Consider the following 19,725-nt stretch of genomic DNA (forward strand, 5'->3'; position numbering starts at 1 on the left):
ACGTCAGGGTTCTGGTTTCCGTCTGGGTAGGATCCTGGCTTAGGTATATGACAAAGTGCAGATGCCAGGCCCACGTCAGGGGCCTGGTTTACCCGTCTGGGTGGGATCCTGGCTTAGGTGTATTTAAAAGCTGCCCAAGCTTGGGACTCACTGCTCCACCACATCCATCTCTCCCTGGGCTCCACTCCCACTCTTGTCCTGGCAAGCCCCAGCCTCTCCTTTTCTTCCACTGTCTACCCGCAGCCCCCAATTCCAGACCCCAACAACATGCGGGACTTTGTGAGCTACCCCTCGGCTGGCAACGAGCGGCTGCACTGCACCATGAGGCGCACGGAGGACGACCCCGAGGTGGGCGGTCCCTGCTACACGCTCTACCTGGAGTACCTGGGCGGGCTGGTGCCCATTCTCAAGGGGCGGCGTGTCAGCAAGCTGCGGCCGGAGTTCGTCATCATGGACCCTCGCACGGACAGCAAATCAGGTGGGCGTCCCGCTGCAGATGTGGCTTCATGCCATGGGGCAGAGTGAGCTCTGCAGCCCACCAAAAGGCAGCCTGGACGTGAGCTGTGAGCCTTGTTGGCTAAGACGTGGTGGTCTCACTGGGGGTTGTGGGTGGTGCGGACTGCACTGGGTGACCCTCAGAGGGGGTGACAACTAAAATGACTGTAAAATGTGCAGTATTTCAGGAGAAATTTCTTATTTTTTATTAAAACATCCATGCAGTTAGTTGTAACAACAAAAACATTTTTTCATGAGCCCAGCTTATGTGTATCAATCAATATACCTACAAGGCTAAAACTCTACGCTTATTTACTCTTTGAACTTTCTGATGCACTCCGATCAGAGCTGTCATTGTCACCCAATTACAGGGACGCCTGGAATCGCGTGGTCTCATCTGCACGCGCTACAAGAACACGCTCTTGTTTTTGTTGTTGCCCGTGTTTTTATGATCGCTGATTTTGTCAAATCTTCTGGTGCTTTAGCGACAATCTTGTGGTAATTAGCATGAGTTACTATACTGGGTGCCACCAACCCTGGCGACACCACTGCTAAGGGAGACTGTTACTCCCAGACCCTTAAGTCCACATTACTTTGGAGAGCGGTTTTCACAACCTTCTGTAAGGCGCCATGTCGACTGGGCTGAGGACACAGGAAGCCCGGCTCATGCCAGGGAAGCTGGCCAGGGTCTTCCAGGAAGGATAGCGCCTCCATTGTGTTCTCTGCCAAGGATTCATGAGGCCCTCAGTACAGTATCAAGGCTCACAGAGAGAACAGTGAGACACCCTCTCTGCCCTCCCAGAGCCAGCGACAGTCAGAACGTCCTCGGTGTGCTTCTGCCCCGCTAATCCACCGTTAACTGCTTTTGAGTGAGTTGCCAGTGAGAAATCCTTTGCTCGTCCATACGAATTCTGACACGGTAAATCACCCCTTCCTTCTAAAATCTCCCCCGTTCTGATTCTCATCACTCATTTGGTTTGTGCACGATGCTCACTGCATTACCTGTCGAGCACTAGACTGTGAGTCTCCATAGCGGGTGACTTTGTTCTTTTTTTTTTGGTACTACGGCACTAGGTTTACTTAGTACTAGCACGTCATCCCCATCCGGTGCCTGTCATAGGCTCCCCGCCCTGGAGCACTGTGGCTCGGACGTTCTGCCAGCTCCCCAAAACGTCCTCCCCACCACCCACAGCAGAAAGCACAGCCCTGTCCTCAGTGCCCCATGTCTGTCCATCAGGCTACTGGTGTCCAGCTAGACACATGGTGGTCACTGTGCCCAGGATTCTATCTGCCCCACAAGTCTGAGGGCCGTGAGGGGAAACTGAGTCACATGTGCAGCTCTGGTTGGATTAGGTTTGTTGTAGTTAGTTCTGCTTTCCGTCTCTACTCCCTTGCTCCCGTCCACTCACCACCCATCAGGCTGATCGGACTGGCCTCTGCCCTCATGTGACACCAAACCTGTCACCCTGTATGACCATACAGGGGCTGTTCTCAGACCCCCCACGCTTGACCACTCCGGTGCTTTCCACAACTGACCCCCTGTCTGCTCTTCTTGCCTTGCTCAGCATCTGTGGCAACAGTATGTTGACAGCGTTTTGTGTACAGTGGAAAGTGGGAAGCTGTGCTTCAACAAGTGGGCGCCAGTGGGTGTTTCTGCCTTTTGAGGCAACAAACTGGTAGCAGGAGCAGGAAGAGCCAGGGGAAGACTGGGGAGGATTCAGAGGAAAGGAAGGGGAGGAAAGCAAAGGGAGAGCAGTGGATGGACCTACGGCGGAGGGAGGGAGAGGAGCCACCAAGGACAGGGTGATTGAGAAGGGCTAAGTGCGGGAGGGATGGAACCAGGGTGCCGCGTGTTCTCACTGGATGTCATGCCAAGGCTTCTCCCGTGAATGTTGTCAGCTGCTGTAGAGCCAACGCCAGCTCACGGCAACCCCGTGCACAACAGAACCAAACGCTGCCTAGTTCTGCACTATCCCCATGATCGGTCGCAGATCAGACCTCCATAGGGTTTCCACTGGCTGGTTTTGGAGTTAGATCGCTAGGCCTTTCTTCCTAGTCTTGCCTTAGTCTGGAAGGTCTGCTGAAACCCATTCAGCATCATAGCACACAAGCCTCCCCTGACAGCCAGATGGAGGCTGCCCACGGAAGGTTCAGTTCCACCACTGAACCACCAGTGCCCCGAAGACTAGAGTTGTTTAATGTCTCACCTCATCACCCTAAATGCCTTCTTTTGCTCCTTAATTTTCGTATTTATCCACCCAGATCAAACACAAATTGAATCAGTTGTGAACAACGCTTTTGGGAATAAGATGTTTTATTTTTATCATTTTCGTAATTAAAAGAATTAAAAAGCTGTAAAACAAAGCCAGATCAACAAGTATTTATTCAGTGCCTACTTTGTACAAAGCACGTCAGCCTCCAGTGATGGTCGGTGCAGGAATTGAGCAACAGGAGGGTGTCTCTGGTTTCACAGAGTTTAAAATCCGTTTCAGGTGATGAGCCAACTTACACACCTAAAGTTCAGTTAAAAAGTCAAAGTTTAAGTGCCTTAAGACAAAAACAGAAGGTATGTTACAGGCAGAATCTGACTAACTGCCAACCAAATGGCACATAGAAACTGGTTCAGAGAAGGAAGAGCCCTGGTTTTGAGAAGCGGGAACCTCCCAGCGTAGGAAGCCTCCAGGTCTTTTTTGTGAGCATGGTCCAGGACAACCTCCATACACATCACCTAAGATGCTTTCTCAACACTCGACCCATTCTTCCAGGAAGCGTTTATCGAGTCCCACAATCAGTATAGTTTCTAGGGTTGCAGCAGGAGACAATAAAAAAGTCGTTAGTGAGGAAAGAAAGCAGATAGCATGGGACATCTCACTTGCAATATCCTGGCAATAAAGAGGAAGCTGGGAGTCAGGTGATACGTGGCTGAATTTCCTCGGGTGGTAGTGGGTTCTCTGCACATGAACGTTCGGGATGTTCTGTGAACTCGTGTGCGTTTGAATCATGGCAGACTTCATTGGGTCCAGTGATCCTAAGCTGAATGGGGCTGAGCTCTGCTTTGTAGCTTTGTGGTAGCCCCATCTCTGGCCACAGCCTCTTACCTACCATCTGATGGCCCACTGTCACAAGTGTCTCGAGTGACTCCCAATGCAGGGTGCCTCCGAGAAGCCCAGAGCTCCTTCCGGATGGTTCTTCTGCACAGGTCCTCCTTCCAGCCAGGGCTCCCAGCAGGCAGGCAGCCCCTAGGGTGGAGTCGCTCAGCCCTTCTGGCCATCTCATGGCAGTTTCAGCAGATGGTTGGCATCCCAGATGTCCCCTGCTGGAAGACCCTGAAATGGGCCAGCTCTGTTAGGACTTGAGTCTTCACAGGCCTAGACCCAGCTAGGTCTTTCCCAGGCCCCAGGTCAGAAGCAGGTTCTCAGGGGAGCCTCTGAGAAGAACGCTTCTCATGCAGCCTGGATTCCAGGGCTCCCTGGAAGCCCCCACGAGCCCAGGTGGACACTTGATGCGTCCTGAGGCACAACCACAGCACGTCACTCCATTTCAGCTCTGGTACAGCCAACAGTGTAGATGGTTTTGTACCCTCCCAGAGGCGCTCAAGTGCCATATCCATTGTGACAACAGTGGAATTAATTGCCTAATTTGCTTAGAAAATATAATAGCATAAAAAGTCTAAGAGAAAACAACTCTATGCCCCTTTGTATTTCAACTTTTAGGAGTAAAATGGTGGCCTGTGGAGTCCGTCATCCTGCAGGTCATAGTGGTGGGTGTCGTCGGGGCCCAGCAGGTAGAACTTCCCTTACCTTTGCTCACTGGTGTGTGTTTTACCAGATGAAATCTATGGAAACAGCTTGATTTCTACCATGATCGACAGCTGCAACTGCTCCGACTCCAGCGACATTGAGCTGAGTGATGACTGGGCTGCCAAGAAGTCTCCCAAAATCTCCCGAGCTAGCAAATCACCCAAGCTCCCCAGGTAACCTGGGGCTTTAGAGGCCTTCTCCCCTTTATGGCAAACTTCGTGCCTCCGGATGTGTGTCTATGTCTGTGCCTGCAGCAGGATCCCGTTGAAACTGACGCTGGAAGTATACAGCCCGGGGAACATTTAACACAGGAGCAGCTAAGTCCTTCACACGTAAAAGTCCTTTTATGATTGGACATTTACAGCTCAGGAGTTGTGTGATTTCCCCAGTGTTGCTGTCTCCCTTTAGGTATCTGCTCCTCCTTCCTCTGGTCCTTCCTCACGCTCAGTCCCCCGACTTGCAGCAACCAGGCTCCTTGTCCTAAAAGATAGCTTCGGTTAGCTCAGTCCCCCACTGTCCTCCCATCCCCTGGGAGCCCTAAATGCCTCGCCAAGCTCTTGAGCCGTGTAGATGAGGCACGATACGTTTCTCTCACAGAATGTTATCAGCTTTGTCATATTCATTTTTATAACACTCTGGAGAAAACCGGTGTTGAGTACAGGTCCCTGTGTTATTAGTGAGGGTACTGAGAACCAGAGGTGTAACCTAAGATCAAGAGGCAGCAGTAAGACTTTCAGGCCACTGATTTGATTTCAGTATATTGCAGGTGGTGAAGCTAGATAAGCCTGTTGAAATCAGAGCTGTGGTACAAGGGATCACTTTAAAACCACTGGGGCACAGGATGAGAAATGACCCTCTCCCTGCCACGTTCCCCAGGACGGATTTTGCAGACCCCTGGCGGAAGGCACGTGGCCACTACCGAACTTGCTATAAATGTTTAGAGTGAAAGGCTATTCTCTGCAGCTCCTTACAAATGAATCACTTGATGTCGTCTCAGCGTATTTTCCATCCACGTTCTGTAAACCGTTCTATTGTTCTTTGCTCGTGCTTATAAAGCAGAAGCGGGGCCTCTGCCAGTGGGGCCTAGTAAGTTAAACTGGGCCCTGAGACATAGGTGATGCTCAGCGAGGGTGCACAGGTGCTCAGAGGTGTGGCCGCTGCCTTTGGACTCAGTGGCCTTGAGCCTCCCCCATGGACGCCTGACTCCCAGCCTTGTCTCCGCAGGATCAACATCGAGGCTCGGAAGTCTCCAAAGCTGTCCCGGGCCACACAGGAGGTCTCCCGGTCCCCCCGCCTGCCGATGCGGAAACCCTCCATAGGCTCACCCAGCCTGACACGGAGGGAGTTCCCATTTGAAGACATTGCTCAGGTGGGCCAGCGCCACCCAGGTTTACACAGCACCCTCCGCCTGCCCCATCCTCCTGGGGGCTTTGCTTGACGAGGGGACACTGGAAACCCCCGTCTGCCTTCTCTCTATACCTGTCCTGGTGTCCTCTGCTGAGACTGCGGTTCACTGCATCACCTTGTCGGAGATGGCCAGTGCCCTGCTGCCTCACTGCCACTCCTTCTGCAGCCCAGGCCTCGCTCCACCCCCCAGCAGCTCCTCTGCACCCCCGGCAGCTCCCCTGCTACCCTGGCAGCTCCCCCGCACCCCCCTCCCCCCCCGCAGCTCCCCCGCACCCCCCCCCGCAGCTCCCCCGCACTCCCCGGCAGCTTCTCTGCACCCTGCCTCCCCCCCCCCGGCAGCTCTTCCGCACTCCCACAGTTCCTCTGCACCCAGGCAGCTCTCCCACCCCAGCTTCCCTACATCGGGCCATCCCCCCTGGGCCATACCTGTTCCGAGGTGGCCCTTCCTGAACCGCAGCTCTGGCTCACCTTCCACCTGTGCACTGCCTCAGCTGTTTCTGGTCCTCCAGCTGTACCCAGTGTGCAGGACCAGATAGACCCTGGGAGTCGGCCCCCTGGCAAGCTGCCCTGCCTGCCGCTCTCTGCTGTTCTTCCCTCCCCACACTCACCGGTGCCACAGCCCCGGCCTCGCTGTCTACCATTCTCCACACCCCAGCTCTTCGCTGCATCATGCCCACTTTCACCTGGGTGCCCACCTGTACCTGGGTGCCCACCTGTACCTGGGCCATCAGCTCACCCACATCGTCTCCTCACCCTTGTTTTTACCTACGGTCTTCGCACTTCCCAGCCCCATTTCAGTGTCATCTCCTTCCCCGGCTCAGCTACAGTCATTCCCAGGCATCTGGTTTATAACTCCTTGAAGCGTCTATTAGTGATTTTCTCTTTGTAAATGCTTACAAGTCGTTTCCCCTTTATTAGGCTATAAGCTCCTTGAGGAGCTGTGTTATATTCATATCTATTGCGTGAATGTACATGTGTGTATATGTGTGAATGTATTGTGTGTGTGTGAATGTATGAATGTGTGCCTGTGAATGTGTGTGTGTGAATGTGTGTGTAAATATACGTTTACATATATAGATGCGTGCCTTAGACACAGTAATAACTTCATTTTTTTTAATTTAATTGAAAGAACATAATTAGGTAGTTTCAGGACCTCGTGGTATCAGTGCAGCTGATGTTTCAGGAGAAACATCAAGGACAGATGAATTCTGTCAGTGACTGAGGGCAAGGAGAGGCAAAAAGGCCATTTTGGGTGGGACACGCTGAGACACATCTCCTCACTGCCACCTTCAGAGTCACAGCTCGGTGAGCCACCGTGTAAAGCAGGTGCCAAGCTATACCTCACGTCTGTTGTCTGTCGTCTGTCGTGGCAGATAAAGGGAGAAACACAACTGTAGCTCACTTCCGGTCTTGAGAACGGTGGAGTGAGGGGCAGTGAGTATTCCCGGCAGTCTGCAGCTGTGGGCTTGGTTTTTGGCTGGCTAGGGTTTTTGTGTTTTTGTACCTGTGGATTTTTAAGCAAGAAGCTCAATGTTCTTACTAAGTGATTGATAGAAAATCTGGGAATGGTTTCTGAGGGTGCTTTTTTGTTTTTTTCCTCCCACAGCACAACTACCTTGCTCAGGTCACGTCTAATATCTGGGGAACCAAATTCAAGATTGTGGGCTTGGCTGCTTTCCTGCCAACCAACCTCGGTGCAGGTAAAAAAAAAAAACCATCCCTGTTTTCCGCCTGTTCCTTCAGTTTGAACGCAGACTGAAAAATCCAGTGTCAGCCTTCAGTCGACAGCAAAAGATCAGCGCGTATTTTACTGTCAGACTTACATGTCAACCCCTGTGATCTCACGAAAGAGAGAATTATCACTCAAATTATTTATTTGGCAGCAAGTGCTTTCCTTTTTTTCACAAAAACCCTAACGTTTAAAAATAACGATAATAGCAGAAATCTCTATAATGGCTCTGGTAGACTTTTAGATACTTTGACTTCTGAACCTTTTACTGTGGGCGGGTCTTGGTCGCTGTGTCTTTAGGTTCTTGAATCAAAAGAAAGTCAAGAAGAAGGTATGGAAGGCTTTAAGGAGAAGCTGGCTGGCTGTTCATACAGTTCTTAGTGGTAAACCTTGATCATTTCATCTCTAAATACCACAGAAATACGCTGTCCGTGACAAGTTTGAGACAGAGGAAAATCAAGCCAAGGGAGCTCAAAGCGGGACTGGACCCAGAATTTAGATATGCTGTGTTCTCATCTGTCCTTCTGCCCAAATGAGCAGTGATTACTTGTCATGTTTGCCTCAGAGACAATGAAGACATGAACGTGGCAGAAGATCCTTGTTAAAGCAACTTGATTCTGATGGGTGGACCCCTGTTTGGCATAAGGAGTGAGCTGCTCACCTCCTCCTCTTCCCAGGTTCATGTCTACCACCATAGCAGGTGGGGTTCTCCTATGGCTGATGGACTCTATCTTCAGTGTACCTGGGTAACCTGCTAAAAGTTGTCTTTGAAAAATCCTGATTCTGCAAAACATTGCCAGGTCTTGTGCCATCATCACAATCATTGCTGTGTTTGAGCTCATTATTGCAGCCACTGCATCATTCCATCTTATTGAGGGTCTTCCTTTTTTTCACTGGAAACCCTGGTGGCGTAATTGTTAGGAGCTACAGCTGCTGACCGAAAGGTCAGCAGTTCAAATCCACCAGGCATTCCTTGGAAACCCTATGGGGCAGTTCTACTCTGTTCTGTAGGGTTGCTATGAGTCTGAAGCAACCAAGCATGATGACCAAAGAAGAACTGATACGTTTGAATTATGGTATTGGTGAAGAATATTGAGTATACTATGGACTGCCAGAAGAACAAACAAATCTCTCTTGGAAGAAGTACAGCCAGAATGCTCCTTAGAAGTGAAGATAGCAAGACATTGTCTCGCATGCTTTGGACACGTTACCAGGAGGGACCAGTACCTGGAGAAGCACATGTGCACAATTAGATCCTGTATCGTAAATGACTGTAGCACATCAGATGTTAAGAAGTATTGCTACCTAAGCATCTTCAGAGATTATGCTGCGTTTGGAGTTTTCATTGTGAGGTTTCTCAGCTCAAAGAAAAGGAGGGATAAAGGTAAAACACGAAGCCGACTTAGGAGATACATTAGGCCATCTCTGTACATGAGTGCAAAGAAAGGCTCAGAATATTCTCAACAACCTGGAAACTGACGACCAGCTCAGCAGCACGCTCTTGATGTGTGTATGCTTGATTTCAGTAACCACTGCTTGGAGATCGTGATTATCCCCATGTCGGTAAGCTAAGAACTTAGCCATCTGCCTACAGTAAATATTGAAAAAAGGAATGGAAGTGAGAATTAACTTAATGGATGTTTTCATTTTGCCATTAATTTCTTGGATGTTGAGACAATCTACAAATGAGCCAACAAGGATCTTAAAATGGGAGTGCCTGTATGAGACACATACTGCTCCAGTCGGAGTAATTCGAGTGCCCAGGACAAAAGCTTTCTGTGTGACAGCGATGAAATCATTGTCCTTGTCCGTGACCTTTTTTGAAAGAGTGCTTTGATCTATATAGTTACTATTCATTTGTCAAGCCAAAAGAATTTTCCACTCGATTCTACTAGAGAAAAGAAATTAACTCTTGCATTCTAGAAGGTATATGGTGCCCCATTAAATAATCTTTTCAAAGACAACACATGGCAGTCTTAGCGGACTTTATAAGTGAGCACTGTTCCCCATCTTGAATTGTTTTTTTCCTTCAGTTAGAATGATCTGGCCCATGGCATTTTTTTTATCTTTCATTTCTTAATTTTTTAAATATAAAATTGATACAAAATTCAAAAGACTTAAAGAGATACACAGTAAAAAGTCTCTCTCATTCTTGCCCCCAGCCACCTAGTTTTATTCTCTGGAGGCAACTGATGTAATTTTTTTTTTTTTTAATCCCTCCTCAGATATGTTATCTTATTGCTCTTTGTCAGCATAGATGACAAAGAACAGCACTCTCAGCCACACAGAATTCTTAAACCAAGATGTATATTCACTTTCTTTTGTGGCAAGAGAGATAAACACATGAGTAAAGCTTGTGAAGACTGTGGGGCAGAAAAGCCGCCTTCACCCAGGCCAGCAGAGCACCAAGCTCACCAAGATGCCTCAGAGAAGAAGACCTGCCGTGCTCGGTAACACTGGCCAGGCAGCCACACGGCTGGCAAAGGTGATAGTGTGGAGATAGAATTTGGTATATCTAAACAAAACTAAGAAGAAGCCTAAGTAAAGAACCTCTGTGTCTGCATAGCTCCCAGGAAGGCGCAGTAAACATAAAAGAAAGTTGACAGGACAGTTTCATCCTGACTTTAACCTACTGTGAAACTTAGAATCGTCGTATTTTATGTTTATTTTGTCTCTTCTGAGTATTTTAGTGGCAGCCTAGACCTCCTGAATGCCCCTGCCAATCAAATTAAATCTTAGGGTGTAGAGAAATCACATGGCTTCTATCTCTGTCGTGATTGTTAAATTAGGATTGAAATTGAAAGTTGGGGAGACAAGCGCTCATTCCTGGGTAAGAGCAGCTTTGTACTCACGTGGGGTGGCAGTCTCCCTCGACTTGTCTTCTGTCACCAGAGCCTCCCTGAGTTTGACACTGTGGTTACTGCAACAATTTCTACTAAATTATTCACCTGATTGCAAACGGAGTTTTTAAAAATACATTTACTATGCCCCAGCTCATTCCAGAATCAAATTTAAGTCTGCGGATATGTTTTTAACCTTCAAGATTTGTGATCCTGTAAATAAACCATTGGCAGAGTAGCTGGGCTCGACCGAGAATTCCGTTACTGAGTCCGACACCGTGGCGGGCGTGGCCACGTCTGTACCGGACAGATGGCCAGGATGAAGCGTGCACTTGGGCTCTTGGCTGGGCCATGCAGATCTGTCTTCCAATGGCAGGAAAACCGCAGCCTCTATCCGTCTTCCTGTGCCTCTGCTGACACTTGGCCCCTCACTGCCGTATCTCTATTAACCGTGCCCTGCTTCTGTCCCTCAGTCATCTATAAAACCAGCCTGCTGCATCTCCAGCCACGGCAGATGACCATCTATCTCCCAGAAGTTCGGAAGATTTCCATGGACTATATTAATTTGCCTGTCTTCAACCCGAATGTTTTCAGTGAAGACGAGGATGATTTACCAGGTATGTTCACAGACAGCAGCTTCTGATGGGTCGTGAACAGGGGCAGCGGTGGTGAGTAGGTGAGGGTTGCAGTGTGTCAGCTGCGCCCACTGCCTCGGTTTGGAAAAGGCTTAACACCCCTGTGAGGTTGGGACATGTGCTGGCAGGTCACAGGAGAGAGGTGGCATGTTGTCCTCAGTTTTTAACGAAAAGAAGGTACCAGGACTTGGATAATTAAGAGGGCGGTGACACCTGATCTTCACAGAGTACCTCTGCCATCCCATTTTATCCCCATAGTGATTCTCTGAGTTGTGTGCCAGATAAAGGTTGGTTAATAGGACTAACCCACCTACCCCCACCCCCCCCAAAAAAACCCTCTGCCATTGAGTCAGTTCCAACTCATAGTGACCCTGTAGGACAGAGTAGAACTACCCCATAGGGTTTCCAAGGAGCAGCTGGTGGATTCAAACTGCCGACCTTTGGTTAGCACCCAAGCTCTTAACCACTGAGCCGGAACTGGCCAGGAGTAAATGAAACCCAAACTAAAGCCCAGTCTCGACCTTAGCCCAGCCCTTATCCTCAACCCTTGCTTAGGGAATGGCACCTGTGGTGCCCAGAGAGGAGTCACCGGGGGGTACACGGTTGACTCGCTGTTAGCGCTCAGCTGCTGACCAAAAGGCTGGAGGTTCGAGTCCACCCCGAGGTTCCCTGGAAGAAAGGTCTGGCAGTTTACTGCCAAAAAGTCAGCCATTGAAAACCGTATGGGGCATAGCTCTACTCTGACACACACGGGGTCACCATGAGTCAGAATTGACTCAACGGCAACTAGTTGTTGGTTGATGTGCAAATAGCCCAGTTTCCCAAACCTGCCCCATCTCTCGAGTGTACAACCTTCACAGGTAAGCACCTTTCTTCCACTGTGCGATGCATGTCTCTTGAGTTAAAAATAAAATCTGTTCCAACTCTTTAAAATTTCAGTTGATAAATTTTAGACTATCTGTGGTATCTTAAGCTAATTCAGGCATTTTCTGTTGGGGTCCTGTTTTGATTGATAGATTAGACTCATTTGCAGTTAGTAGTTAGTCTGCCAATTATTCTCAGTACTGGAGGGTACCTGAAAAAGCATTTGTTTCCTGAGTAACCGTCTACCTGCAGTTCTGTAAATGTGGACACCCCTGTGCTTGCAGCTCAGTGAGGCTCTGAAGGCCCTTGTTTCTGAGTCCAGTGGCAGGCCTGCCTGTCCTCACATGAACTGAGGTGCTTTGGTCCCAGTGGGGGACGTGGGGGGCCCTGCAGTCTCTCCCATCTTGCTTCTCCCTTGGTCTGTGAACTTGGGGTCAGGGATTACCTTCTCTCAGCCCAGATTTCTTACCTCTGCTATCCTTTCCAGCAGTGACATTGTAGGTTCTGACAGGCTACCTCTCCTTCACAGGTGGGATAACCGGTCCAGATGGACTAGGTCCTGATGAGTGGGGTTATTCAGCCACGTAGACACTCACAGTATGAAGCCCTGTATCGTGGAGCTTTATAGCTCACTCTCTGTACTGCAGAACACCTACCCTGTCCCCTCAAAATGCAGCTAATACAGCTCTCAGTAACGTTCAGCTGCTGCTGCTGGCTGCCATCCCCACGAGAGGAGGGAACGTATCTTGGGGTTACACGTAAGAACAGTGAACCGGCAGACTTTCTCCCCATCTAGAGGGGAAGATGCCTGCGGCAGCGTCCCATACAGATGAGAGCACATCAGAACAGGGATCTGAACAGCGAACTTGCGGCAGGACCCAGGTTCCTCTCCCGTCACATACCGGGAATGGCCGGTGTCACTAGAGGACCATGGCAAAGGGGCAGAGTGTGTTGCAGGCTCCCAGGGCAAGCGGTGGTTGTTAGCTGCTGCTGAGTCGGCTCCTGACTCGTAGCAACCCCATGCACAACAGAACAGAACACTGCTCAATCCTGCGCCATCCCCATGATCAGCTACAGATCAGACCCTTGTGAGCCATGGGTTTTCATGGGCTGGTTTTCAGAAGTAGATTGCCAGGCCTTTCTTCCTAGCCCATCTTAGTCTGGAAGCTCCCCTGAAACCTGTTCAGCATCACAGCAACATGAAAGCCTCTATGACAGACAAGTGGTGGCTACACATGAGGTGTGTTGGTGGGGCATCAAACCCAGGACACCTGCTTGGAAGGCAAGAATTGTCACTAAACCATCAATGCTGCTAAGCTATCTGGCCCATTCTGTGGGTCTTCTGGTGGAAGGCCAGCCAGCCTTTATAATTAGCCTCTTAAGTCATGTTCCTAGTCTTACGCTAGCTGCCGCACGTCACTTAGCACCGCGCTTCAGGATGCTGGTTAGAGGAGATTTTCTCTGGGGGAGGAGCTACAGAGTGGAGCCAGGTCCCCAGAGAGCTTGACGGGTACTTTAAAGAGAACAGGACGCAGGGGTGTCCTAGGACCTGGGTATGGTCTGTAGACAGTGTCTCACATACACTCTCTGTTAACCTCCCACGCTACACAGATAGGCTGTATGTGCAGGGTTTTATTCAGGGTGGCTCTGCCTTTCCTACTGTTTGAAGTGCTTACAGGCAGATAAGTTAGGAAATGATCTTGCACTCAAAATGCAGATTTGCTATAAACCAAAGACCAAATCCGTTGCCATCGTGTCGATTCTGCCTAATAGCGACCCCATAGGACAGAGAAGAACTGCCCCGAAGTGTTTCTAAGGCCGTAATCTTTATGGCACAGGAAGCATCAAAAGAAGCTGGAAGGAACACACAGAGTCACTACCAAAAAGAACTGGTTTATGTTCAGCCATTTTAGGAGGTAGCATATGATCAAGTACTGATGGTATAGAAGAAAGAAGTCCAAGCTGCACTGAAGGCAATGATAAAAAACAAGGCTCCAGGAATTGATGGAATATCAGTTAAGATGTGTAACAAACCGATGCAGCGCTGGAGGTACTCACTTGTCTATGCCAAGAAATTTGGAAGAGAGCTACCTGACCAACCAGCTGAAAGAGATCCATATTTGTGCCTATTCCAAAGAAGGGCGATCCAACAGAATGTGGAAATTATCAAACAATATCATTGATAATCACACGCAAGTAAAATTTTGCTGAAGATCATTCAAAAGTGATAGCACATTGACAGGGAACTGCCAGAGATTCAAGCCAGATTCAGAAGAGGACATGAAAGCAGGGATATCATTGCTGATGTTACATGGATCTTGGCTGAAAGCAGAGAATACCAGAAAGATGTTTACCTGTGTTTTATTGACATGCAAAGGCATTCGGCTGTGTGGATCTAACAAATTACGGATGATATTTCCAACAATGGGAATGCCAGAACACTTAACTGTGCTTATGCAGAATCTGTACACAGACCAAGAGGCAGCCCTTTGAACAGAACAAGGGGATACTGTGTGGTTTAAAATCAGAAAAGTGTGCATCAGGGTTGTATTCCTTCACCATGCTTATTCAATCCGTATGCTGAGCAAATACTCTGAGAACCTGGACTATATGAAGAAGGACCGGGCATCAGGATTGGAGGAAGATTCATTAACATCCTGTGGTATGCGGATGACACAGCCTTGCTTGTCGAAAGGGGACTTGAAGCACTTACTAATGAAGATCAAAGACCACAGCCTTCAGTATGGATTACACCTCAACATAAAGCAAACAAAAATCCTCACAACTGGACCAATGAGCAACATCATGATAAATGGAGAAAAGATTGAAGTTGTCAAGAATTCAATTTTACTTGGATCCAAAATCAATGCCCGTGGAAGAATCAGGCAAGAAATCAAGCGACATACTGCATTGGGCAAATCTGCTGCAAAGGACCTCTTTAAACTGTTGAAGAGCAAAGATGTCACCTTGAAGACTAAGGTGCGCCTGACCCAAGCCATGGTGTTTTCAGCCACCTCATAGGCATGCAAAAGCCAAACAGTGAATAAGGAAGACCAAAGAAGAATTGATGCCTTTGAATTATGGTGTTGGCAAAGAATATTGAATATACCATGGACTGCCAGAAGAACGAACAAATCTGTCCTGAAAGTACAGCCAGAATGCTCCTTAGAAGCAAAGATGGCAAGATTTTGTCTGAGGTACTTTGTACATGTTATCAGGAGGGACCAGTCCATGGAGGACATCATGCTTGGTGAAATAGAAAGTCAGTGAAAAAGAAGACCCTCAACAAGATGGATTTACACAGTAGTTGCGACAATAGGCCCAAACATAGCAACAGTTGTGGGGATGGCGCAGGACCAGGCAGTGTTTTGTTCTGTTGTACGTAGTGTCATTATGAATCAGAACCAACTCAATGGCACCTAACAACAAGTCTTTACGGAAGCAGACTGCGACATCTTTCTCCTGCCGAGTAGCTGGTGGGTTCGAACCACCAACCTTTCAGTTAATAGCTGAATGCTTAAGTACTGCACCACCAGCACTCCTTGGATTTGCAATAGGATTCTTTTAATCACTTATTCTACTAAATTTTACATGGTTGTACTTATAGAAACTTAGTTTATGAACCGATTTCAGGTATACATCTGTTGCATGACATTTCCCACACCACACAGTCCCTAAACCAAAAACTAGACATGTTGCTATCAAGTCCATACCAACTCACAGAGACCCCATGTGTGCAATGTAGAACTGCTTCATAGGGTTTTCTTGACTGTAATCTTTACAGAAGTAGACCACCAGGCTTTCCTTCCATGGTACCACTGGGTGGATTCAAACCACCAACCTTTTAGTTAGTAGCCAAGCATAACCCGTTTGTACCACCAGGGACCTAGGCATTTGAGAGCCCCAGTGGAGCCCCATACTGTGCCATTGCCCTCAGCTTGCGTAAGAGAGTAGATGAGTCATGAATATCAGCTGTAAAAAGCTTCTTTAAACATTACTTGTGATTGGGTACCTCAGGTATGTGGTACCAAATTCGGAAGTTGAACGGTATGTTCACGGGAGAGCTGTGACAACGCCTTAGCTAGAGGGCTAAACAAAACAGAACCAAAGCCCAGGCTTGTTGACCCTAGCCCAGCCCTGCCTGGTCCCAGCTGCCTTCTGTTTGCTTCCAGTTCCTGTCTTCATGGCGCCCCATGGGTGTCAGAGTAGTACTGCCTTCCATAGGGTTTCTGATGGCTGGTTTTTCAGAAGTAGACTGCCAGGCCTCTCTTCAGAGGCACTTCTGGGTGAACTCGAGGTTACCCAGAAGTGGTTAGCAGCCTAGTATGTTGGCGGTTTATACCACCCAGGGACTCCAGGCCATCCCTGCAGCGTTCCCCCATTGCTTATGCCTCCCTCTAGAAATATTAGGCTTTTTATAACGTGTGTCAACAGCTTTCCCAGACAAACACAGGCAGGCTGTAGCGGTCGCATTCTGTGTGCAGAAGGACCGGAGGAGTGCAGACGTAGTGCTTATTGTCACCCGGCCCTAAGTCACTGTTTTGTAAGCGATTCGTCTTTCTCATTTCCTTTCAGTGACAGGAGCATCTGGTGTCCCTGAGAACAACCCACCCTGTACCGTGAACATCCCCATCGCCCCGATCCACAGCTCAGCCCAGGCCATGTCCCCTACTCAGAGCATCGGGCTGGTGCAGTCCCTGCTGGCCAATCAGAATGTGCAGCTGGATGTCCTGACCAACCAGACCGCAGCCGCAGGGCCGGCAGAGCACCCCGGCGACCCGGTCACCCCGTACCCAGTCCCCAACCGGTACTCCAGCCCTGGGCAGGTGATCTTCGGGGGTGTGGAGATGAGCCGAATGATCCAGAACCCTCCTCCTCCTCCGCTGTCCCTGCCACCACCCCCGCCCACAGCGCTGCAGTTGTCCCTGGTGGACCACGGGGACCGCGACCACGGGCACCTCCAGAAGCCAGCCAAGGCCCTGCGGCCAGCCCCGCCACTGGCGGCCGAGGGAGATGCGGTGGTCTTCAGTGCCCCACAGGAGCTTCCTGTGAATAAGATGAACCCTCCGCCCCCTTACCCGGGCATCATCCCAGCCGCCCCCACCACGGCGGCCCCTCCTCCCCCACTGCTGCCGCCACAGCCTCCAATAGATGTCTGCCTGAAGAAGGGTGACTTCTCCCTGTACCCGACCTCTGCCCACTACCAGACCCCGCTGGGCTACGAGCGGATCACCACCTTCGACAGCAGCGGCAACGTGGAGGAGGTGTGCCGGCCACGGGCACGGGTGCTCTGCGCCCAGAACACCTACACCCTCCCGGGCCCGGGCAGCTCAGCCACACTGCGGATCACCGCCACGGAGAAGAAGGTCCCGCAGCCCTGCACTAGCGCCACCCTGAACCGGCTGACCATGCCTCGCTACTCCATCCCCCCGGGGGACCCGCCGCCCTACCCCGACATTACCAGCCAGTTGGTGCACAGTCGGGGCATGACCCAAAGACCAGAGAGCAGCCTCATCCACGCCACTCTGCGCAGGAACAACCGCGAGGCCGCGCTGAAAATGGCCCAGCTGGTGGACCAGCAGCGCGCCACCCTGCAACACCCACCCAAGCCCAAGAGCAGCATGGTGGTGCCTCCATTCCCAGCGCGGCCCCCGCCGGCACTGTATACCTGCAGCCAGTGCAGTGGGGGCAGCTCCAGTGGGGGCACCGGGGCCGGGGGCACTGTGGCAGGCCTCGGGGCTGGCCTCGTAGGTGGCTTGGCAGGCAGTGGCGGGCGGCCTGACCCAAGCACGGGCTCCAGCTCTCAGCTGGGCACAGCCCTGGCACACTCAGCTAGTACGTCCCCCTTGACTTCACAGTCCTCCTATAGTCTCCTGAGCCCCTTGGACAGCTCCCGGGACCGCACAGACTACATCAACTCGGCCTTCACTGAGGACGAAGCTCTGTCCCAGCACTGTCAGGCTGAGAGGCCCCTGCGGCACCCCCCGCTGACCGACGCAGCGATCACCTCAGTGAAGCGGCCGCCCCCTTACCAGTGGGACCCTGTGTTGGGCGAGGACATCTGGGTTCCTCAGGAAAGGACAGCACAGACTTCAGTGCCCAACCCCCTAAAACTGTCCCCTCTGCTGATGGGCCAGAGCCAGCACCTGGACGTGTCCCGCGTGCCCTTCGTCTCCCCCAAGTCGCCAGCCAGCCCTACTGCCACCTTCCAGACAGGCTACGGGGTGGGAGTGCCATATGCAGGGAGCTATAGCAACCCCTCACTGCAGGGGGTGCAGGCTCCCTGCTCCCCAAAGGATGCTCTGGCCGCACCCCAGTTTGCACAGCAGGAGCCGGCCATGGTGCTGCAGCCGGGGTACCCACCCAGCCTTTCCTACTGCACCCTGCCCTCCATGTACCCAGGAGGCAGCACGTGCTCCGGCTTACAGCTGCCACCCCTTGCCTTGCACCCCTGGAACTCCTACAGCGCGTGCCCCCCCTTGCAGAACCCCCAGGGCACGCTGCCCCCAAAGCCACACCTGGTGGTGGAGAAGCCCGTCATGTCTCCACCGCCTGCCGACCTGCAGAACCACGTGGGCACTGCGGTGATGGTGGAGACGGCGGACAACTTCCAGGAGGTGCTCTCCCTGACAGAAAGCCCCGTCCCCCAGCGGACAGAAAAGTTCGGGAAGAAGAACCGGAAGCGCTTGGACAGCCGTGCCGAGGAAGGGAGTGTGCAGGCCATCACTGAGGGCAAAGTGAAGAAGGAGGCCCGGACGCTGAGTGACTTCAACTCCCTCATCTCCAGCCCCCGCCTGGGGAGAGAGAAGAAGAAAGTGAAGAGTCAGAAAGACCAGCTGAAGTCCAAGAAGCTGAACAAGACGAACGAGTTCCAGGACAGCTCAGAGAGCGAGCCAGAGCTGTTCATCAGCGGGGATGAGCTGATGAACCAAAGCCAGGGCAGCAAGAAGGGCTGGAAAAGCAAGCGGAGCCTGAGGACAGCCAGTGAGCTGGAGGAGTTCAAGTGCCGGAAAGCCAATGAGAAGGAGGAGGGGCGGCTGGGCAGCCAGGGCTTTGTCTACGTGATGGCCAACAAGCAGCCCCTGTGGAACGAGGCCACCCAGGTGTACCAGCTGGACTTTGGGGGGCGCGTGACCCAGGAGTCAGCCAAGAACTTCCAGATTGAGCTGGAGGGCCGGCAGGTAAGGGAGCCGGGACCCAAGGCCGCCTGGTTTTCAGTATCCCCAGGCCGGATCTCTGCTCTCATCCTGACAGACATCTGTGGGCGCGGCTGTGCTGCTCAGGTCTCCAAGGCCAGGTGGGAAATGTGGGGAAGAGCTGATGCCTCTGACGGGGAGCCAACGGGGCTTAGACTTTTCAGCGTGCTCTTTGCGACCTTTTATTTAGAATGACAGGAACACATGTAGTAATATTTTAAAGTCAAGTAATTTCACAAGACATAGAGGGTAAAACAGCCATCCTGTGGCCCACCCCGCCCCACTCCTGATCCCCGCTCTCCCAGAGGCAGGGATTTACCTTTTCCTAGCATCTGCCGCCATATTTGCAAAGGCCACCAACGTCTATGTGTTGATGGCTTTGACCATTATATAGCGCCTTCATCCTGAGGAAGGTGAGGGCCGGATGTATTCACCACCACCTCCTCTCTCCCCCGACACGCACAGACAGGTGTGACCTTTCCCTTCCCCCTCCCCCCAGTCACCTCAGTAGTCGCTGCACACCTGTCGTGCCAGTAAATACATCCACAGCCGAGCTGTGTACTGAGATTTGAGTCCATTTCCTTTTGTGTGTGGCTTTCTCTCTAGCAATAATAATGGCCTTGGTGTGTTTACATGCTTGTTTCTCTGTGTAGTTATTAAGACAGTTCCCAGTTCTTTGGCGCAGTGTGAATCTCCTCCGGGGACAGTTGAGCATGCGAGGTCCTCTGCCAGCTCCCCTGGCTCCAGCCTGGCCCAGTG

At 51.0% G+C, this 19,725-nt stretch overlaps 1 protein-coding gene across 4 annotated transcripts in view; it reads left to right on the forward strand.

Annotated features, from left to right (window-relative positions):
• Positions 1 to 19,725, forward strand: part of TULP4 (TUB like protein 4) — a 309,012-nt gene that overhangs the window by 280,327 nt on the left and 8,960 nt on the right. For 3 of the 4 annotated variants that reach the window (XM_064292782.1, XM_064292784.1, XM_064292786.1), the window contains 6 exons: positions 244 to 478; positions 4,324 to 4,468; positions 5,520 to 5,664; positions 7,309 to 7,402; positions 10,745 to 10,888; positions 16,346 to 19,067. In XM_064292782.1, the coding sequence (XP_064148852.1) occupies positions 244 to 478; positions 4,324 to 4,468; positions 5,520 to 5,664; positions 7,309 to 7,402; positions 10,745 to 10,888; positions 16,346 to 19,067 (3,485 nt within the window). The remainder of the gene's footprint in view (positions 1 to 243; positions 479 to 4,323; positions 4,469 to 5,519; positions 5,665 to 7,308; positions 7,403 to 10,744; positions 10,889 to 16,345; positions 19,068 to 19,725) is intronic. The other variant, XM_064292791.1, reaches the window with a different exon arrangement.

This window comes from Loxodonta africana, chromosome 1 (genome assembly GCF_030014295.1).
Source record: "Loxodonta africana isolate mLoxAfr1 chromosome 1, mLoxAfr1.hap2, whole genome shotgun sequence".
NCBI classification, from domain to species: Eukaryota; Metazoa; Chordata; class Mammalia; order Proboscidea; family Elephantidae; genus Loxodonta; species Loxodonta africana.